The 15,000-nt window shown below is 42.1% G+C and overlaps 1 protein-coding gene across 1 annotated transcript in view; it reads left to right on the forward strand.

Moving 5' to 3' along the window:
- LOC121555711 (intersectin-2-like) overlaps positions 1 to 15,000 on the forward strand; it is a 103,297-nt gene that overhangs the window by 49,255 nt on the left and 39,042 nt on the right. Inside the window, exons 9-10 of the mRNA XM_045212714.1 lie at positions 14,651 to 14,714; positions 14,816 to 14,953. Coding sequence (XP_045068649.1) covers positions 14,651 to 14,714; positions 14,816 to 14,953 — 202 coding nt within the window. The remainder of the gene's footprint in view (positions 1 to 14,650; positions 14,715 to 14,815; positions 14,954 to 15,000) is intronic.

Raw genomic sequence — 15,000 nt, forward strand, 5'->3', positions numbered from 1 at the left:
TTGCGTTTATAATTTGGTTCAGTCTATTTTGGACTATTTTGTTGACTGCTTTAAACCGCTTCTTCTCCAGAACTGCTGGACCGACCGGCACCACATCTGGTACATAGCATCTATGTACCCATGTTTTTAAACGTTTTCCAGGACTCTAACAATTTGGCTGCTATGAACCAATGAGCTTGCATGAATTATTTTTCATGTCCAACAGCGCCACCATGCGGCCAAACTGAACCTTACTTTACTAGACTCAGATCCCTGAGCAGGTGTGCGGAATTTAATCACTGAGTCAAACAGATGAAGAGAAACGTGCCAGCTATAGCGCCACCGTGTGGTCAATCTGAATGTGATTACATATGTCGAGTCTTGACAGTGTTTGGAACATGTGTACCAAGTTTGGTTACAATACAAATATCCGTGACTGATTTATATGCATTTATGTGCCAGACGACACCCACATGAATGTTTATTGGTCAATAGCGGCCATGTTATTTTAGGTTTGGAAAATGTTGTGTTGAGAGACATTGGTCTATAGATATCAAGTTCTGCGCAGATCCGTCATTCTGTACCTCAGGAGTAGCGTTTTGAGTGTTTTTCACAAAAGCAGTTTTAAAGTACAGTGCATTCAGAATCTATTCAGACCCCTTCACTTTTTCCACATTTTGTTACGTTACAGCCGTATTCTAAAATTGATTAAAAACAAATTATCATCAATCTACACACAATACCCAATAATAACAAAGCAAAAACAGGTTTTTAGAAATGTTTGAAAATGTATTAAAAATAAAAAAACGGATTTACATAAGTATTCAGACCCTTTGCTGTGAGACTAGAAATTGAGCTCAGATGCCTCCATCATTCTTAAATGGAAGAGGTTTGGAACCACCAAGACTCTTCCTAGAGCTGGCCGCCCGGCCAAACGGAGCAATCGGGGCAGAAGGGCCTTGGTCAGGGAGGTGACCAAGAACCTGATGGTCACTCTGACAGAGCTCCAGAGTTCCTCTGTGGCGATGGGAGAACCTTCCAGAAGGACAACCATCTCTGCAGCACTCCACCAATCAGGCCTGTATGGTAGAGTGGCCAGACGGAAACAATATGTTTTTTTTTTTTTTTTTAACCTTTATTTAACTAGGCAAGTCAGTTAAGACAATGGCGGCCTGCACTGGTCAAACCCGGACGACGCTGGGCCAATTGTGCGCCGCCCTATGGGACTCCCAATCACGGCCTGTTGACGTGTACCTATGATGAAAATTACAGGCCTCTCTCATCTTTTTAAGTGGGAGAACTTGCACAATTGGTGGCTGACTAAATACTTTTTTCCCCCACTGTATAATATATATATATATATAATATAATATATAATATAATATAATATGCCATGTAGCAGACGCTTTTATCCAAAGCGACTTACAGTCATGCGTGCATACATTTTTGTGTATGGGTGGTCCCGGGGATCGATCCCACTACCTTGGCGTTACAAGCGCCGTGCTCTACCAGCTGAGCTACAGAGGACCACTAGTAATGGTAGTAATGGTAGTGACTGGTTATAGTTATAGTAATGGTAGTGTCTACAGCAGTAATGGTAGTGACTGGTTATAGTTATAGTAGTGGTAGTGACTAGTTATAGTTATAGTAATGGTAGTGACTGGTTATAGTTATAGTAGTGGTAGTGACTAGTTATAGTTATATTAGTGGTAGTGACTGGTTATAGTTATAGTAGTGGTAGTGACTGGTTATAGTTATAGTAGTGATAGTGACTGGTTATAGTTATAGTAGTGGTAGTGACTGGTTATAGTTATAGTAATGGTAGTGACTGGTTATAGTTATAGTAGTGATAGTGACTGGTTATAGTTATAGTAGTGGTAGTGACTGGTTATAGTTATAGTAGTGGTAGTGACTGGTTATAGTTATAGTAGTGGTGGTGACTGGTGATAGTTATAGTAGTGGTAGTGACTGGTTATAGTTATAGTAATGGTAGTGTCTACAGTAGTAATGGTAGTGACTGGTTATAGTTATAGTAGTGGTAGTGACTGGTTATAGTTATAGTAGTGGTAGTGACTGGTTATAGTTATAATAGTGATAGTGACTGGTTATAGTTATAGTAGTGGTAGTGACTGGTTATAGTTGTGGTAGTGACTGGTTATAGTTATAGTAGTGGTAGTGACTGGTTATAGTTATAGTAGTAGTAGTGTCTACAGTAGTAATGGTAGTGACTGGTTATAGTTATAGTAGTGGTAGTGACTGGTTATAGTAGTGGTAGTGACTGGTTATAGTCATAGTAGTGGTAGTGACTGGTTATAGTTATAGTAGTGGTAGTGTCTACAGTAGTAATGGTGGTGACTGGTTATAGTTATAGTAGTGGTAGTGACTGGTTATAGTTATAGTAGTGGTAGTGACTGGTTATAGTCATAGTAGTGGTAGTGACTGGTTATAGTTATAGTAGTGGTAGTGTCTACAGTAGTAATGGTAGTGACTGGTTATAGTTATAGTAGTGGTAGTGACTGGTTATAGTTATAGTAGTGGTAGTGACTGGTTATAGTAGTGGTAGTGACTGGTTATAGTTATAGTAGTGGTAGTGTCTACAGTAGTAATGGTGGTGACTGGTTATAGTTATAGTAGTGGTAGTGACTGGTTATAGTTATAGTAGTGGTAGTGACTGGTTATAGTTATAGTAGTGGTAGTGACTGGTTATAGTTATAGTAGTGGTAGTGACTGGTTATAGTTATAGTAGTGGTAGTGACTGGTTATAGTTATAGTAGTGGTAGTGACTGGTTATAGTCATAGTAGTGGTAGTGACTGGTTATAGTTATAGTAGTGGTAGTGTCTACAGTAGTAATGGTGGTGACTGGTTATAGTTATAGTAGTGGTAGTGACTGGTTATAGTTATAGTAGTGGTAGTGACTGGTTATAGTTATAGTAGTGGTAGTGTCTGCAGTAGTAATGGTAGTGACTGGATATAGTTATAGTAGTGGTAGTGACTGGTTATAGTTATAGTAGTGATAGTGACTGGTTATAGTTATAGTAGTGGTAGTGACTGGTTATAGTTATAGTAGTGGTGGTGACTGGTGATAGTTATAGTAGTGGTAGTGACTGGTTATAGTTATAGTAGTGGTAGTGTCTACAGTAGTAATGGTAGTGACTGGTTATAGTTATAGTAGTGGTAGTGACTGGTTATAGTTATATTAGTGGTAGTGTCTACAGTAGTAATGGTAGTGACTGGTTATAGTTATAGTAGTGGTAGTGACTGGTTATAGTTATAGTAGTAGTATTGACTGGTTATAGTTATAGTAGTGGTAGTGACTGGTTATAGTTATAGTAGAGGTAGTGTCTACAGTAGTAATGGTAGTGACTGGTTATAGTTGAAATAGTAGGTAGATGAACAGTTAGGATAGCCTGAACACATGAAAGTTGGTTTTCTGTATCTATCTTGAATGGTTCAAAAGTTACTGTTGCTAATTTATATAGTTATAGTTGATTAAAAATACAATTCAAATGTGGAATGACCTGAACATGTAAAAGTTGGTTTAGTTTGTGTAGCTTGAACGGTTCAAGAATTACTGTTGGTGAGTTATTTTATTTATGCAAAAAAAATTATAGTTTAAAATGTATATAGTATAAAAAAATATATAGTTTAAAAAGTATATAGTATTAAAAAATGTTATAGTTTAAAAAGTATATAGAATTTAAAAAATTTAGTTTAAAAAGTATATAGTATAAAAAAAATGTATAGTTTAAAAAGTATATAGTATAAAAAAATATATAGTTTAAAAAGTTGTGATGTCACGAGAGGCTGTGTCCTGGAGGGACGTTACATCCCCCTGAGGTGGCTGCAAACCCAGACAGCTATGGCTCCATCTGCTGGTATGGTCGGGAACTCCACCCCTCTATGGCCAATCTTCCCACGCAGCTGAAACAAATGAGGAGCTGATGAGCTGAAGGTTTGGGAAGGGAAGAGACACAGTCTCCAAGCTGGGCTCTCTGGAGGACAAGAGTGCTGCACGTCCACTTCCATGAGGAATATAAGGAGTTGGAGATACTTACCTTTGGGAAATACTCACCTTTGGGATATATGCACCTGTGGAAATACGTGTGGGACATTTGGAAGGACGTTTTGCTGGGTTGGCCACTAGCTGCAACGTGGAATACAGTAAGGCTGTGGAAAAGTTATTTGAGCGAGGGAGAGTTATGATTTTGGATGTGGAAGAGACATCCCTGAACTGTTAACCCTGAAAGAGCCACCAGAGTACAGAATTGTGTTATACTTTCGTTAGTTTCCCAAGACCTTTAATAAAATCCTTGTTTTGGTTGAACCTGGTCTCCTTGCACTACTTGAGCAATCCCGCTGAAAGCTGTGTAGCCTCTCGTGACATCACAGATGGTGGAGAATACAGGCACGCTCAAGCGTTAATAGTGCATGTCAGAGGAGGATACCGAAGGTTTGATCACCCAGTTTTCCAAGTTGGCCGTAGGCTCCCCGCCGACTGAAATGGAGGACATATTGAAAGCCCTTGTTGCTGGCCAGCAAGCCCAGATGCAAGCAAACGTGGCTCTCTTGGAGGAGCAAAAGAAAGCCAACCTTCTGAAGGCAGAGGAATTGCAGTTGCAGAGACAGAGGGTGGTCCAAAATACCCGCCCAATAAAGGCAAGTGACTTTATATCTAAGATGGGAGCTACCGATGACATTGAGGCATACCTGCATGCATTTGAGGCCACGGCCACTAGGGAAGCCTGGCCCAAGCAACAGTGGGTTGGTCTGTTAGCCCCCCTTTCTAACCGGGGAAGCGCTGAATGCTGTCCGGGACCTGGGCCCTGACCAGGTTACTGACTATGATGCCCTGAAGTCTGAGATCCTCAGCAGATATGGACTCACAAAGTTTGGTATGGCCCAGCGCTTTCACAGCTGGACCTTCCAACCAGACCAACCTCCTCGGGCGCAGATGCATGAACTTGTCCGAATCGCAAGGAAATGGCTGGATCCGCAGAGGAATACAGCAGCGGCGGTGGTGGAGGCCGTTGTGGTGGATCGTTACCTACGCGCCCTGCCTTATGAGGCAAAACGGTTCATCAGTCAACAGGCCTTGACCACGGCTGATCTGACCGTGGAAGCTGTGGAAAAGTACCAGGCCACAGCGGAGATGCTGAATGCTTCCCGAAAAGACCCCAGGAGTGCGGCCCCACCACAAATGGGAAGAACCCGTCCAAAGGACCCCAAGGTCTCGAACCCAGCCACGTCAGGACTTATCCCGGCTCCAGGGGGAGCCAGAAACCAGGCGGGTCAAGAAGAGTACACCAGGAGGGGGAAACTCGACAGTGTTACCGGTGTGGGGAGATGGGACATATCTCCTGGCAGTGTGGGAAACCAGCCGATGAACCTATGCCCACTGCGGAGTCCTCCAGCTCAGCACCCACACACCGTTTTGCCTCGCTCTTGGGAGTCGTAGATGGCGGCCCAGATCGACCCCCACCTGCCCGGTAACTGTGAATCACCATGATGTGGAGGCCTTACTGGATTCTGGTAGCCGGGCCACCCTGGTGCGTAAGGATTTGGTGGGCCCAACGTGTCTGACCCCGGGAAAGTCCTCCCAGTTTCCTGTGTCCATGGGGACACCAGAGAATACCCCATTACTGAACTTACAATGACCAGCACACGGGGAACCATACACACGACGGCGGGGTGGTTGATTCCCTCCCCGTCCCTGTCCTAATTGGACGAGACTGCCCAGCCTTTACCCACTCTGGAGAGAGTCTCAGGAGAGGATAACCCGAGTACCTCGGAACCGGAGAGGCAAGACTCATCCTGGGAAGGCTCGGGTGCAATCCTCCGAGTTACTCACTCCCGCCCGGGCTCTGATAGGGATGGCAGGTGCCCAGACCGACACAGAGACGGAGCTACAGAAGCTGGACAAAGAACTGTCTGGTCTGGAAGGGGACGCTGAGAGGTATCGTTTGTTAAAGCAACAGTTAGACATGAAGACAGAAGAGTTAGATATCCCCCAGGCTAAACTCCAACAGAGCTCATTCCCTAAGCAACAGGAGGAGCTGGAGAGGCTGCGCAGGACCATCGAGGAGTGTGAGGAGACCCTGCGCAGTAGTAAGGAGGTCCAGAAGAAGGCAGAGGAGAAGTACAAGGTGTTGGAGAACAAGATGAAGAATGCGGAGGCAGAGAGAGAGAAGGAACTGAAAGCTGCTCAACAGAAGCTAAACTCTGCTAAAACCAAGGCTGATGCGTTCAGTAAGAAACTCAAGGAGAGACCCCAGAGACCGGCACTGTACAACACAGCACCAACTCACCGGATGGAGTGGAAACAGCCGAGGGCTGGCAAGCACCACGGCAATGCGGGACGCCCTCTCCCGGCGTGATGCCTTCTTCGCTGCCTTTACCCCGGCGAGGACGTCGGTCCCGAGGAGGGGGATGTGTGATGTCACGAGAGGCTGTGTCCTGGAGGGACGTTACATCCCCCTGAGGTGGCTGCAAACCCAGACAGCTATGGCTCCATCTGCTGGTATGGTCGGGAACTCCACCCCTCTATGGCCAATCTTCCCACGCAGCTGAAACAAATGAGGAGCTGATGAGCTGAAGGTTTGGGAAGGGAAGAGACACAGTCTCCAAGCTGGGCTCTCTGGAGGACAAGAGTGCTGCACGTCCACTTCCATGAGGAATATAAGGAGTTGGAGATACTTACCTTTGGGAAATACTCACCTTTGGGATATATGCACCTGTGGAAATACGTGTGGGACATTTGGAAGGACGTTTTGCTGGGTTGGCCACTAGCTGCAACGTGGAATACAGTAAGGCTGTGGAAAAGTTATTTGAGCGAGGGAGAGTTATGATTTTGGATGTGGAAGAGACATCCCTGAACTGTTAACCCTGAAAGAGCCACCAGAGTACAGAATTGTGTTATACTTTCGTTAGTTTCCCAAGACCTTTAATAAAATCCTTGTTTTGGTTGAACCTGGTCTCCTTGCACTACTTGAGCAATCCCGCTGAAAGCTGTGTAGCCTCTCGTGACATCACAAAGTATATAGTATTTAAAAATGTTATAGTTTAAAAAGTATATAGAATTTAAAAAATGTATAGTTTAAAAAGTATATAGTATTAAAAAATGTTATAGTTTAAAAAGTATATAGTATTAAAAAATGTTATAGTTTAAAAAGTATATAGTATTTAAAAAATGTTATAGTTTAAAAAGTATATAGTATTAAAAAATGGTATAGTTTAAAAAGTATATAGTATAAAAAAATGTTATAGTTTAAAAAGTATATAGTATTTAAAAAATGGTATTGTTTAAAAAGTATATAGTATAAAAAAATATATAGTTTAAAAAGTATATAGTATAAAAAAATGTTATAGTTTAAAAAGTATATAGTATTTAAAAAATGTAGTTTAAAAAGTAAATATTATTTTTAAAAAAAATAGTTTAAAAAGTATATAGTATTAAAAAAATGTTATAGTTAAAAAGTATATAGTATTAAAAAATGTTATAGTTTAAAAAGTATATAGTATAAAAAAAAAATTGACAAGCAATATAAGTAAGTTCAGTCTAAACATCTCAGCGTTGGTAGACAAAGATGTCATACCTTAAAAAGTTCTGTTTTTGACATTTTGTTGATGCGGTTACTTAAACAGCTGTAACGTTTGATCGTAACCAGATACTTATGTTATTATTTCAGATTTGAATAGCAGAGAAGTACGAGGAAGATTCCATATTCTCTAACTTTTTGTCTAAGTCGATTACAAAGTGGTCAAAGTAGTGTCAAAAGTTACGTTGTTTACAGGGAATGTTTGAAGTGATGATGTCACAATGGGGTGCTTTAGAATGTTTAAAGAAGTCCCATTAAAGTGACTGAAGATGGACAAAAAAAAAAGACAACACATGTAGAGTTTAAAAAGTAGAAATAATATCAAAAAGTTGTATGCAAGCACACTTTTCCAGACCAGTCTGCACATTTAAAAGTTTGAATGTCGTTTCTAGCTTAAAGGGTGCAAGAGGAGTAGCGTGCAGAAGAATAAGTAGCTCAGGGTTTCCCAAACTCGGTCCTTGGGACCCCAAGGGGTCCATGTTTTGGTTTTTGCTCTAGCACTACACAGCTGATTCAAATAATCAACTAATCATCCAGCTTTGATTCAGCTGTGTAGTGTTAGGTCTAAAACCCTTGGGGTCCTGGGGACCGAGTTTGAACTAGATGGTAATTGTAAATGAAGTACAATTGGTGAGACTTGCTTTAACTCTTTAAAAGTATTGTAACTAGGTAGAAGTTTATAAAGTTTTACATTACTATTTTAAGCAATCCGTTACGTATAGTGGACTTTAGATGTATTAAAATAATTGGTCTGATTACTTTGATAGGCTACTATATCAACCATATTACTTTGATAAACTACTATATCAACCATATTACTTTGATAGGCTACTATATCAACCATATTACTTTGATAGGCTACTATATCAACCATATTACTTTGATAGGCTACTATATCAACCATATTACTTTGATAGGCTACTATATCAACCATATTATTTTGATAGGCTACTATATCAACCATATTATTTTGATAGGCTACTATATCAACCATATTACTTTGATAGGCTACTATATCAACCATATTACTTTGATAGGCTACTATATCAACCATATTACTTTGATAGGCTACTATATCAACCATATTACTTTGATAGGCTACTATATCAACCATATTACTTTGATAGATTGACTTCATCACTACTTGTGTTTATGAGCGGTGTTGACATGTTGGGTGCACTGAGCTGTCTGTTTGAACTACTGGCGCACAGTTCGGTCACCCATGCATACCCCACAAGACATGCCACCAGAGGTCTCTTCACAGTCCCCAAGTCCAGAACAGACTATGGGAGGCGTACAGTACTACATAGAGCCATGACTACATGGAACTCTATTCCACATCAGGTAACTGATGCAAGTACACAAACAGAGGCGCAGACACATGCATACACACACACGATAACATATGCACTATACACACACGTACACATGGATTTTTGCACTGTAGATATGTGGTAGTGGTGGAGTAGGGGCCTGAGGGCACACAGTGTGTTGTGAAATCTGTGAATGTATTGTAATGTTTTAAAAATTGTATGAACTGCCTTAATTCTGCTGGACCCCAGGAGTTCAAATGTGGTAATTGCTTGCTTGCTGAGGATTATAGGCTTGAGGTGGCTTCCTTGATCACGCTGGTCGCCAGACTACGTAAGAAACTGGGGAAAACGCAGAGTGGAATGTTTACCTTTTCTACGCCAGTGGCTGGACGGCGTTCGCGCATGTTGGATGCATCTCCGTCTTGTCGTTTGTCGTTATCCGACTGGCCGGGGTTGCCCGGAGTTAATTCACCAGGGGAGCCATCTCCTGCCTCTCCACGATTGTGTCATGAGCCGTGGAAGCCGAAGACGGCCTCCCGCAAAGCAGTCTACACTCCCAACGAGAGGCCCGGAGCGGATACAAACAACGAATAGTCTCGCCGTCCTGGAGCCTGATCTTCCTGCACCTTCATCGCTGGGGGTGCCTGTGTCTGCAGCCGCTGTGACTACTCCTTCCCCTACGTTTTCGAAGTTGACGTCGGCAACCTTCCGTCCCTGCTCTGGATCGAGATGGGCTTTTCCATCTGTCGGAGGCCTGCACCGGGAGCTGCGGTATCCTGCATCTCGCCCATCCTTAAAGGGTTCTCCGAATCCTGTGAAGTATGGGAGTAGGCGGATTTCCTTGTCCTTCTCGCCAGCCGTGATTTTTGGCAGCTCCACGGTAAGAAATGTCCTATCCCGGAGCTAGAGTAAATGACATTACAAAGCTGCTCCTGAATGTACTACGTCGGGACATGGAAATCGAGTCTATCGTAGTCCATGTGGGTTTTAATGACATTATGAAGGGCAGCTCTGAACAGTTGAAACTGGATTTTAAAAAGCTGATTGACTCTCTGCTAGACTACTAAAAGACCCATCATATCTGGCCCTGTGCCCTCTCTGAATCGTGGCATTGAACGCTTTAGCAGGATTCTTTCTCTTCACAACTGGCTGCGTGATTATTGCAGCTCAATGGGAGTAACTTGGTTGACAATTTCGATATCTTTTGGAAACAAAACACGTTTTATAAGGAGGATGGGGTCCACCCAAATCATTTGGGTTCCTGGATCCTTTCACAGAACTATAAGGCTGCGTTGAGACAATGACTTAGCAATGACCCAAGCCCAGCTCAGTTAATCCCTACCATTGTGTCGCTGAGTCGTCATAATGCTTTAGCAAATGTACATTATACCAGGGGCATTGGTAGACACAATGTAAGTAACCTAATTTATGTTCCTCTAACTGCCCTGAATGCCTCTGCTGATCCTGTAGCTATTGAATGCAGCAATCATGTGTCTATGAACCAGATTTATGCTGTTAGCACTGAGGCGGTGTGCCCTAGTAGGAAGTCCACTGTGTGCAGCTCACCCTGCACTAACATAAATAACATGAGAATATCCACTTTTGCTAAGCTTCCCAGTAAAGCAATGCAAGCAAGCAAGCATCCCAGAAAAGTGCATAAAATAGCCCACGTTAACATATGTAGCTTAAGAAACAAGGTTCATGAAATTAATAACTTGCTAGTAACATATGACATTCATATTCTGACTATCTCTGAAACTCACTTAGACAATACCTTTGATGATACAGTGGTAGCAATACAAGGTTATAACATTTACAGAAAATACAAAATGCCAGTGGTGGAGGTGTTGCTGTTTATATTCAGAACCACATTCCTGTAAAGATTAGAGAGGATCTCATGTTAAATACTGTTGAAGTAATATGGCTACAGGTTCATCTGCCTCACCTAAAGCCCATTCTGGTGGGAAGCTGCTATAGACCACCAAGTGCTAACAGTCAGTATCTGGATAACATGTGTGAAATGCTTGTTAATGTATGAGATATCAACAGAGGTATATTTTCTGGGTGATTTAAATATTGACTGCCCACTCAAGAGAAAGCTTCAAACTGTAAGCAGTGCCTGCAACCTGGTTCAGGTTATCAGTCAACCTACCAGGGTAGTTACAAACAGCACAGGAATTAAATCATCAACATGTATTGATCACATCTTTACTAATGCTGCAGAAATGTGCTTGAAAGCAGTATCCAGATCCATTGGATAAAAGCGTCTGCTAAATGGCATATTATTTATTATTATTAGTGATCACAATATAGTAGCCATATCTAGGAAAACCAAAGTTCCAAAGGCTGGGCCTAATATAGTGTATAAGAGGTCTTACAATAAGTTTTGTAGTAATTTCTATGTTGTTGTAAATAATATTTGTTGGTCCGTGGTGTGTAATGAGGAGCAAACAGATGCTGCACTTGACACATTTATGAATTTGCTTATCCAGGTTACTGATAAGCATGCACCCATCAAGAAAATGACTGTAAAAACAGTTACATTCCCGTGGATTATTGAGCAATTTAAAAATTGTATGGTTGAGAGGGATGAGGTTAAAGGAATGGCAAATAAGTCTGGCTGAACAACCGATTGGCAAACGTACTGCAAATTGAGAAATCATGTGACTAAACTGAATAAAAAGAAGAAGAAACTACACTATGAAAGATAAAAACCGACTGATATTACTGACACTACACATCCAAGTTTATCTGACCAAATTATGAAAGACAAGAATTGTAATTTTGAATTCCGTAAAGTGAGTGTGGAAGAGGTGAAAAAATGATTGTTGTCTATCAACAATGACAAGCCACCGGGGTCTGACAACTTGGATGGAAAATGACTGAGGATAATAGTGGATGATATTGCCACTCCTATTTGCCACATCTTCAATTTAAGCCTAGTAGAAAGTGGCCTGGAGGGAAGCAAAAGTCATTCCGCTTCCTAAGAATAGTAAAGCCCCCTTTACTGGCTCAAATAGACAACTAATCAGCCTGTTACCAACCCTTGGTAAAGTTTTGAAAAAATGGTGTTTGACGAGACTGTACAATGCTATTGTACAGTAAACAAATTGACAACAGACTTTCAGCATGCTTATAGGGAAGGACATTCAACAAGCACAGCACTTACACAAATGACTGATGATTGGCTGAGAGGGGGGGCTGTTTTTTTAGACTTCAGTGCGGCTTTTGACATTATCAATCATAGTCTGCTGCTGGAAAAACGTATGTGTTATGACTTTACACCCCCTGCTATATTGTGGATAAAGAGTTACCTGTCTAACAGAACACAGAGGGTGTACTTTAATGGAAGCCTCTCCAACATAATCCAGGTAGAATCAGGAATTCTCCAGGGCAGCTGTCTAGGCCCCTTACTTTTTTCCATCTTTACTAACGACATGCCACTGGCTTTGAGTAAAGCCAGTGTGTCTATGTATGTGAATGACTCAACACTATACACGTCAGCTACTACAGTGACTGAAATGACTGCAACACTTATCAAAGAGTTGCAGTTAGTTTCAGAGTGGGTGGCAATGAATAAGTTAGTCCTAAATATTTCAAAATCTAAAACCTTAAACCTCAACTAAATCTTGTAATGAATAATGTGGACATTGAGCAAGTTGAGGAGACTAAACTGCTTGGAGTAACCCTGGATTGTAAACTGTCATGGTCAAAACATATTGATACAGTAGCTAAGATGGGGAGAAGTCTGTCCATAATAAAGCGCTGCTCTGCATTCTTAACAACACTATCAACAATTAGGTCCTACAGGCTCTAGTTTTGTCGCACCTGGACTACTGTTCAGTCGTGGGGTCAGGTGCCACAAAGAGGGACTTAGGAAAATTACAATTGGCTCAGAACAGGGCAGCACGGCTGGACCTGGATGTACACAGAGAGCTAACATTAATAATATGCATGTCAATCTCTCCTGGCTCAAAGTGGAGGAGAGATTGACTTCATCACTGCTTGTATTTGTGAGAGGTATTGACATGTTGAATGCACCGAGCTGTCTGTTTGAACTACTGGCACACAGCTCGGACACCCTTGCATACCCCACAAGACATGCCACCAGAGGTATCTTCACAAGTCCAGAACAGACTATGGGAGGTGCACAGTACTACATAGAGCCATGACTACATGGAACTCTATTCCACATCAGGTAACTGATGCAAGCAGTAGAATCAGATTAAAAAAACAGATAAAAATACACCTTATGGAACAGCGGGGACTGTGAAGAGTCACACACACATGCACAGCCACACGTTTACACGCTCCCGTTTACACACACACACCATAAGACACGCACTCTACACACACATACACTTGGATTTTGTATTGTAGATACAGTGCATTCGGAAAGTATTCAGACCCCTTGACTTCTTCCACATTTAGTTACGTTACAACCTTATTCTAAAATGGATTATGTAGTTTTATTTCCTTATCTATCTACACACAATACCCCAATAATGACAAAACAAAAACAGTTTTTTTGAAAAGTTTGCAAATAAAATAATAAAATTGAAATATTACACTTACATAAGTATTCAGACCACCCTTGTCATACCAGCGTTGAATAGTCCTTAGCACGGATACTTCCTGTTTGAGTTTCTGCCTATAGGAAGGGTGGAGCAAAATGGAGTCGTGGTCAGATTTGCCAAAAGGGTGGCGGGGGAAGACCTCATAACCATCCTGGAAGTTCGAATAGCATATGGTCGAGAAGTTGATGTGTTGATAGAACTTCGGCATTCTAGTCCTCCAATTTGCTTTGTTAAAATCCCCAGCTACAATAAATGCAGCCTTAGGATATGTGGCTTCCAGTTTGCATAAAGTCCAGTGAAGTTCTTTGAGGGCCGTCGTGGTATTGGTTTGAGGGGGAATATACACTGCTGTGACTATAACTGAAGAGAATTCTCTTGGGAGGTAATACGGTCGGCATTTGATTGTGAGGTATTCTAGGTCGGGTGAACAAAAGGACTTCCTGTATGTTACTACAATTACACCATGAGTCGTTAATCATGAAACACACACCTCCGCCCTTCTGCTTCCCGGAGAGATATTTATTTCTGTCTGCGCGATGAACTAAGAACCCATCTAGCTGGACCGATTTAGAAAAATATCCAGAGAGAGCCATGTTTCCGTGAAACAAAGTATGATACAGGCCCTGATGTCTCTCTGGAAAGAAGTCCTTGCCCTGAGCTCGTCGACTTTGTTATCCAAAGACTGAACATTAGCGAGTAGTATACTTGGAAGCAGTGGGTGGTGTGCGTGCCTCCTAAATCGAACCAGCAGGCCGCTCCGAGTGCCTCTCCTCCGCCGGCGATGTTTTGGGTCATCCGCTGGAATCAGTTCAATTGCCCCGGGGAGAGCAAACAAAGGATCTGCTTCGGGAAAGTCGTATTCCTGGTCGTAATGCTGTTGAGTTTCCGCCGTTCTGATATCCAATAGTTTTTCCCGGCTGTATGTAATGATACAAAACACTTTCTGAGCTTATAATGTAAAAAAATAATACATAAAAAAACAAAATACCGCAAAGTTTCCTAAGAGCTAGTCGCGAGGCAGGTCTCTGTCCATCTTCATCTGCGCCAGTAAATCAGGTCTCTGTCCATGTTTCTGGTTCAGGTCTGCAGGTGATGTTAGGGTTAGGGTTATGTTAGTGCAGGTCGTGGTATGTATGGTGTGGTAGTATGTTAGTTTGTAATAGGTTGTTGTGTTGTGGTTCTCAGGCCCTCAGGTGAGGAACGCTCTGACTGCCTCCAACCTGACCCAGACACAACTAGCTACCATCTGGTGAGTGTGTGAGTTTTGTTGTGTGGCTGTCTGTCTCTGTCTGTGTGTGTGTTCGTCTTTCTGAGTGTGTGTGTATTTTATTTGTGTGTGTGTGCGTGCAGGACCCTGGCTGATGTCGATAAGGACGGTCAGCTGAGAGCTGAGGAGTTTATTCTGGCCATGCACTTGGTAGACATGGTTAAGACAGGACGCCCGCTACCCCTCACCCTGCCCTCAGACCTGGTGCCCCCCTATCTCAGGTAACACACACACACACATACTGCTCACACTGTCTCTCTGATTGGTT

Source organism: Coregonus clupeaformis, unplaced genomic scaffold (genome assembly GCF_020615455.1).
Source record: "Coregonus clupeaformis isolate EN_2021a unplaced genomic scaffold, ASM2061545v1 scaf0044, whole genome shotgun sequence".
Taxonomy (NCBI): domain Eukaryota; kingdom Metazoa; phylum Chordata; class Actinopteri; order Salmoniformes; family Salmonidae; genus Coregonus; species Coregonus clupeaformis.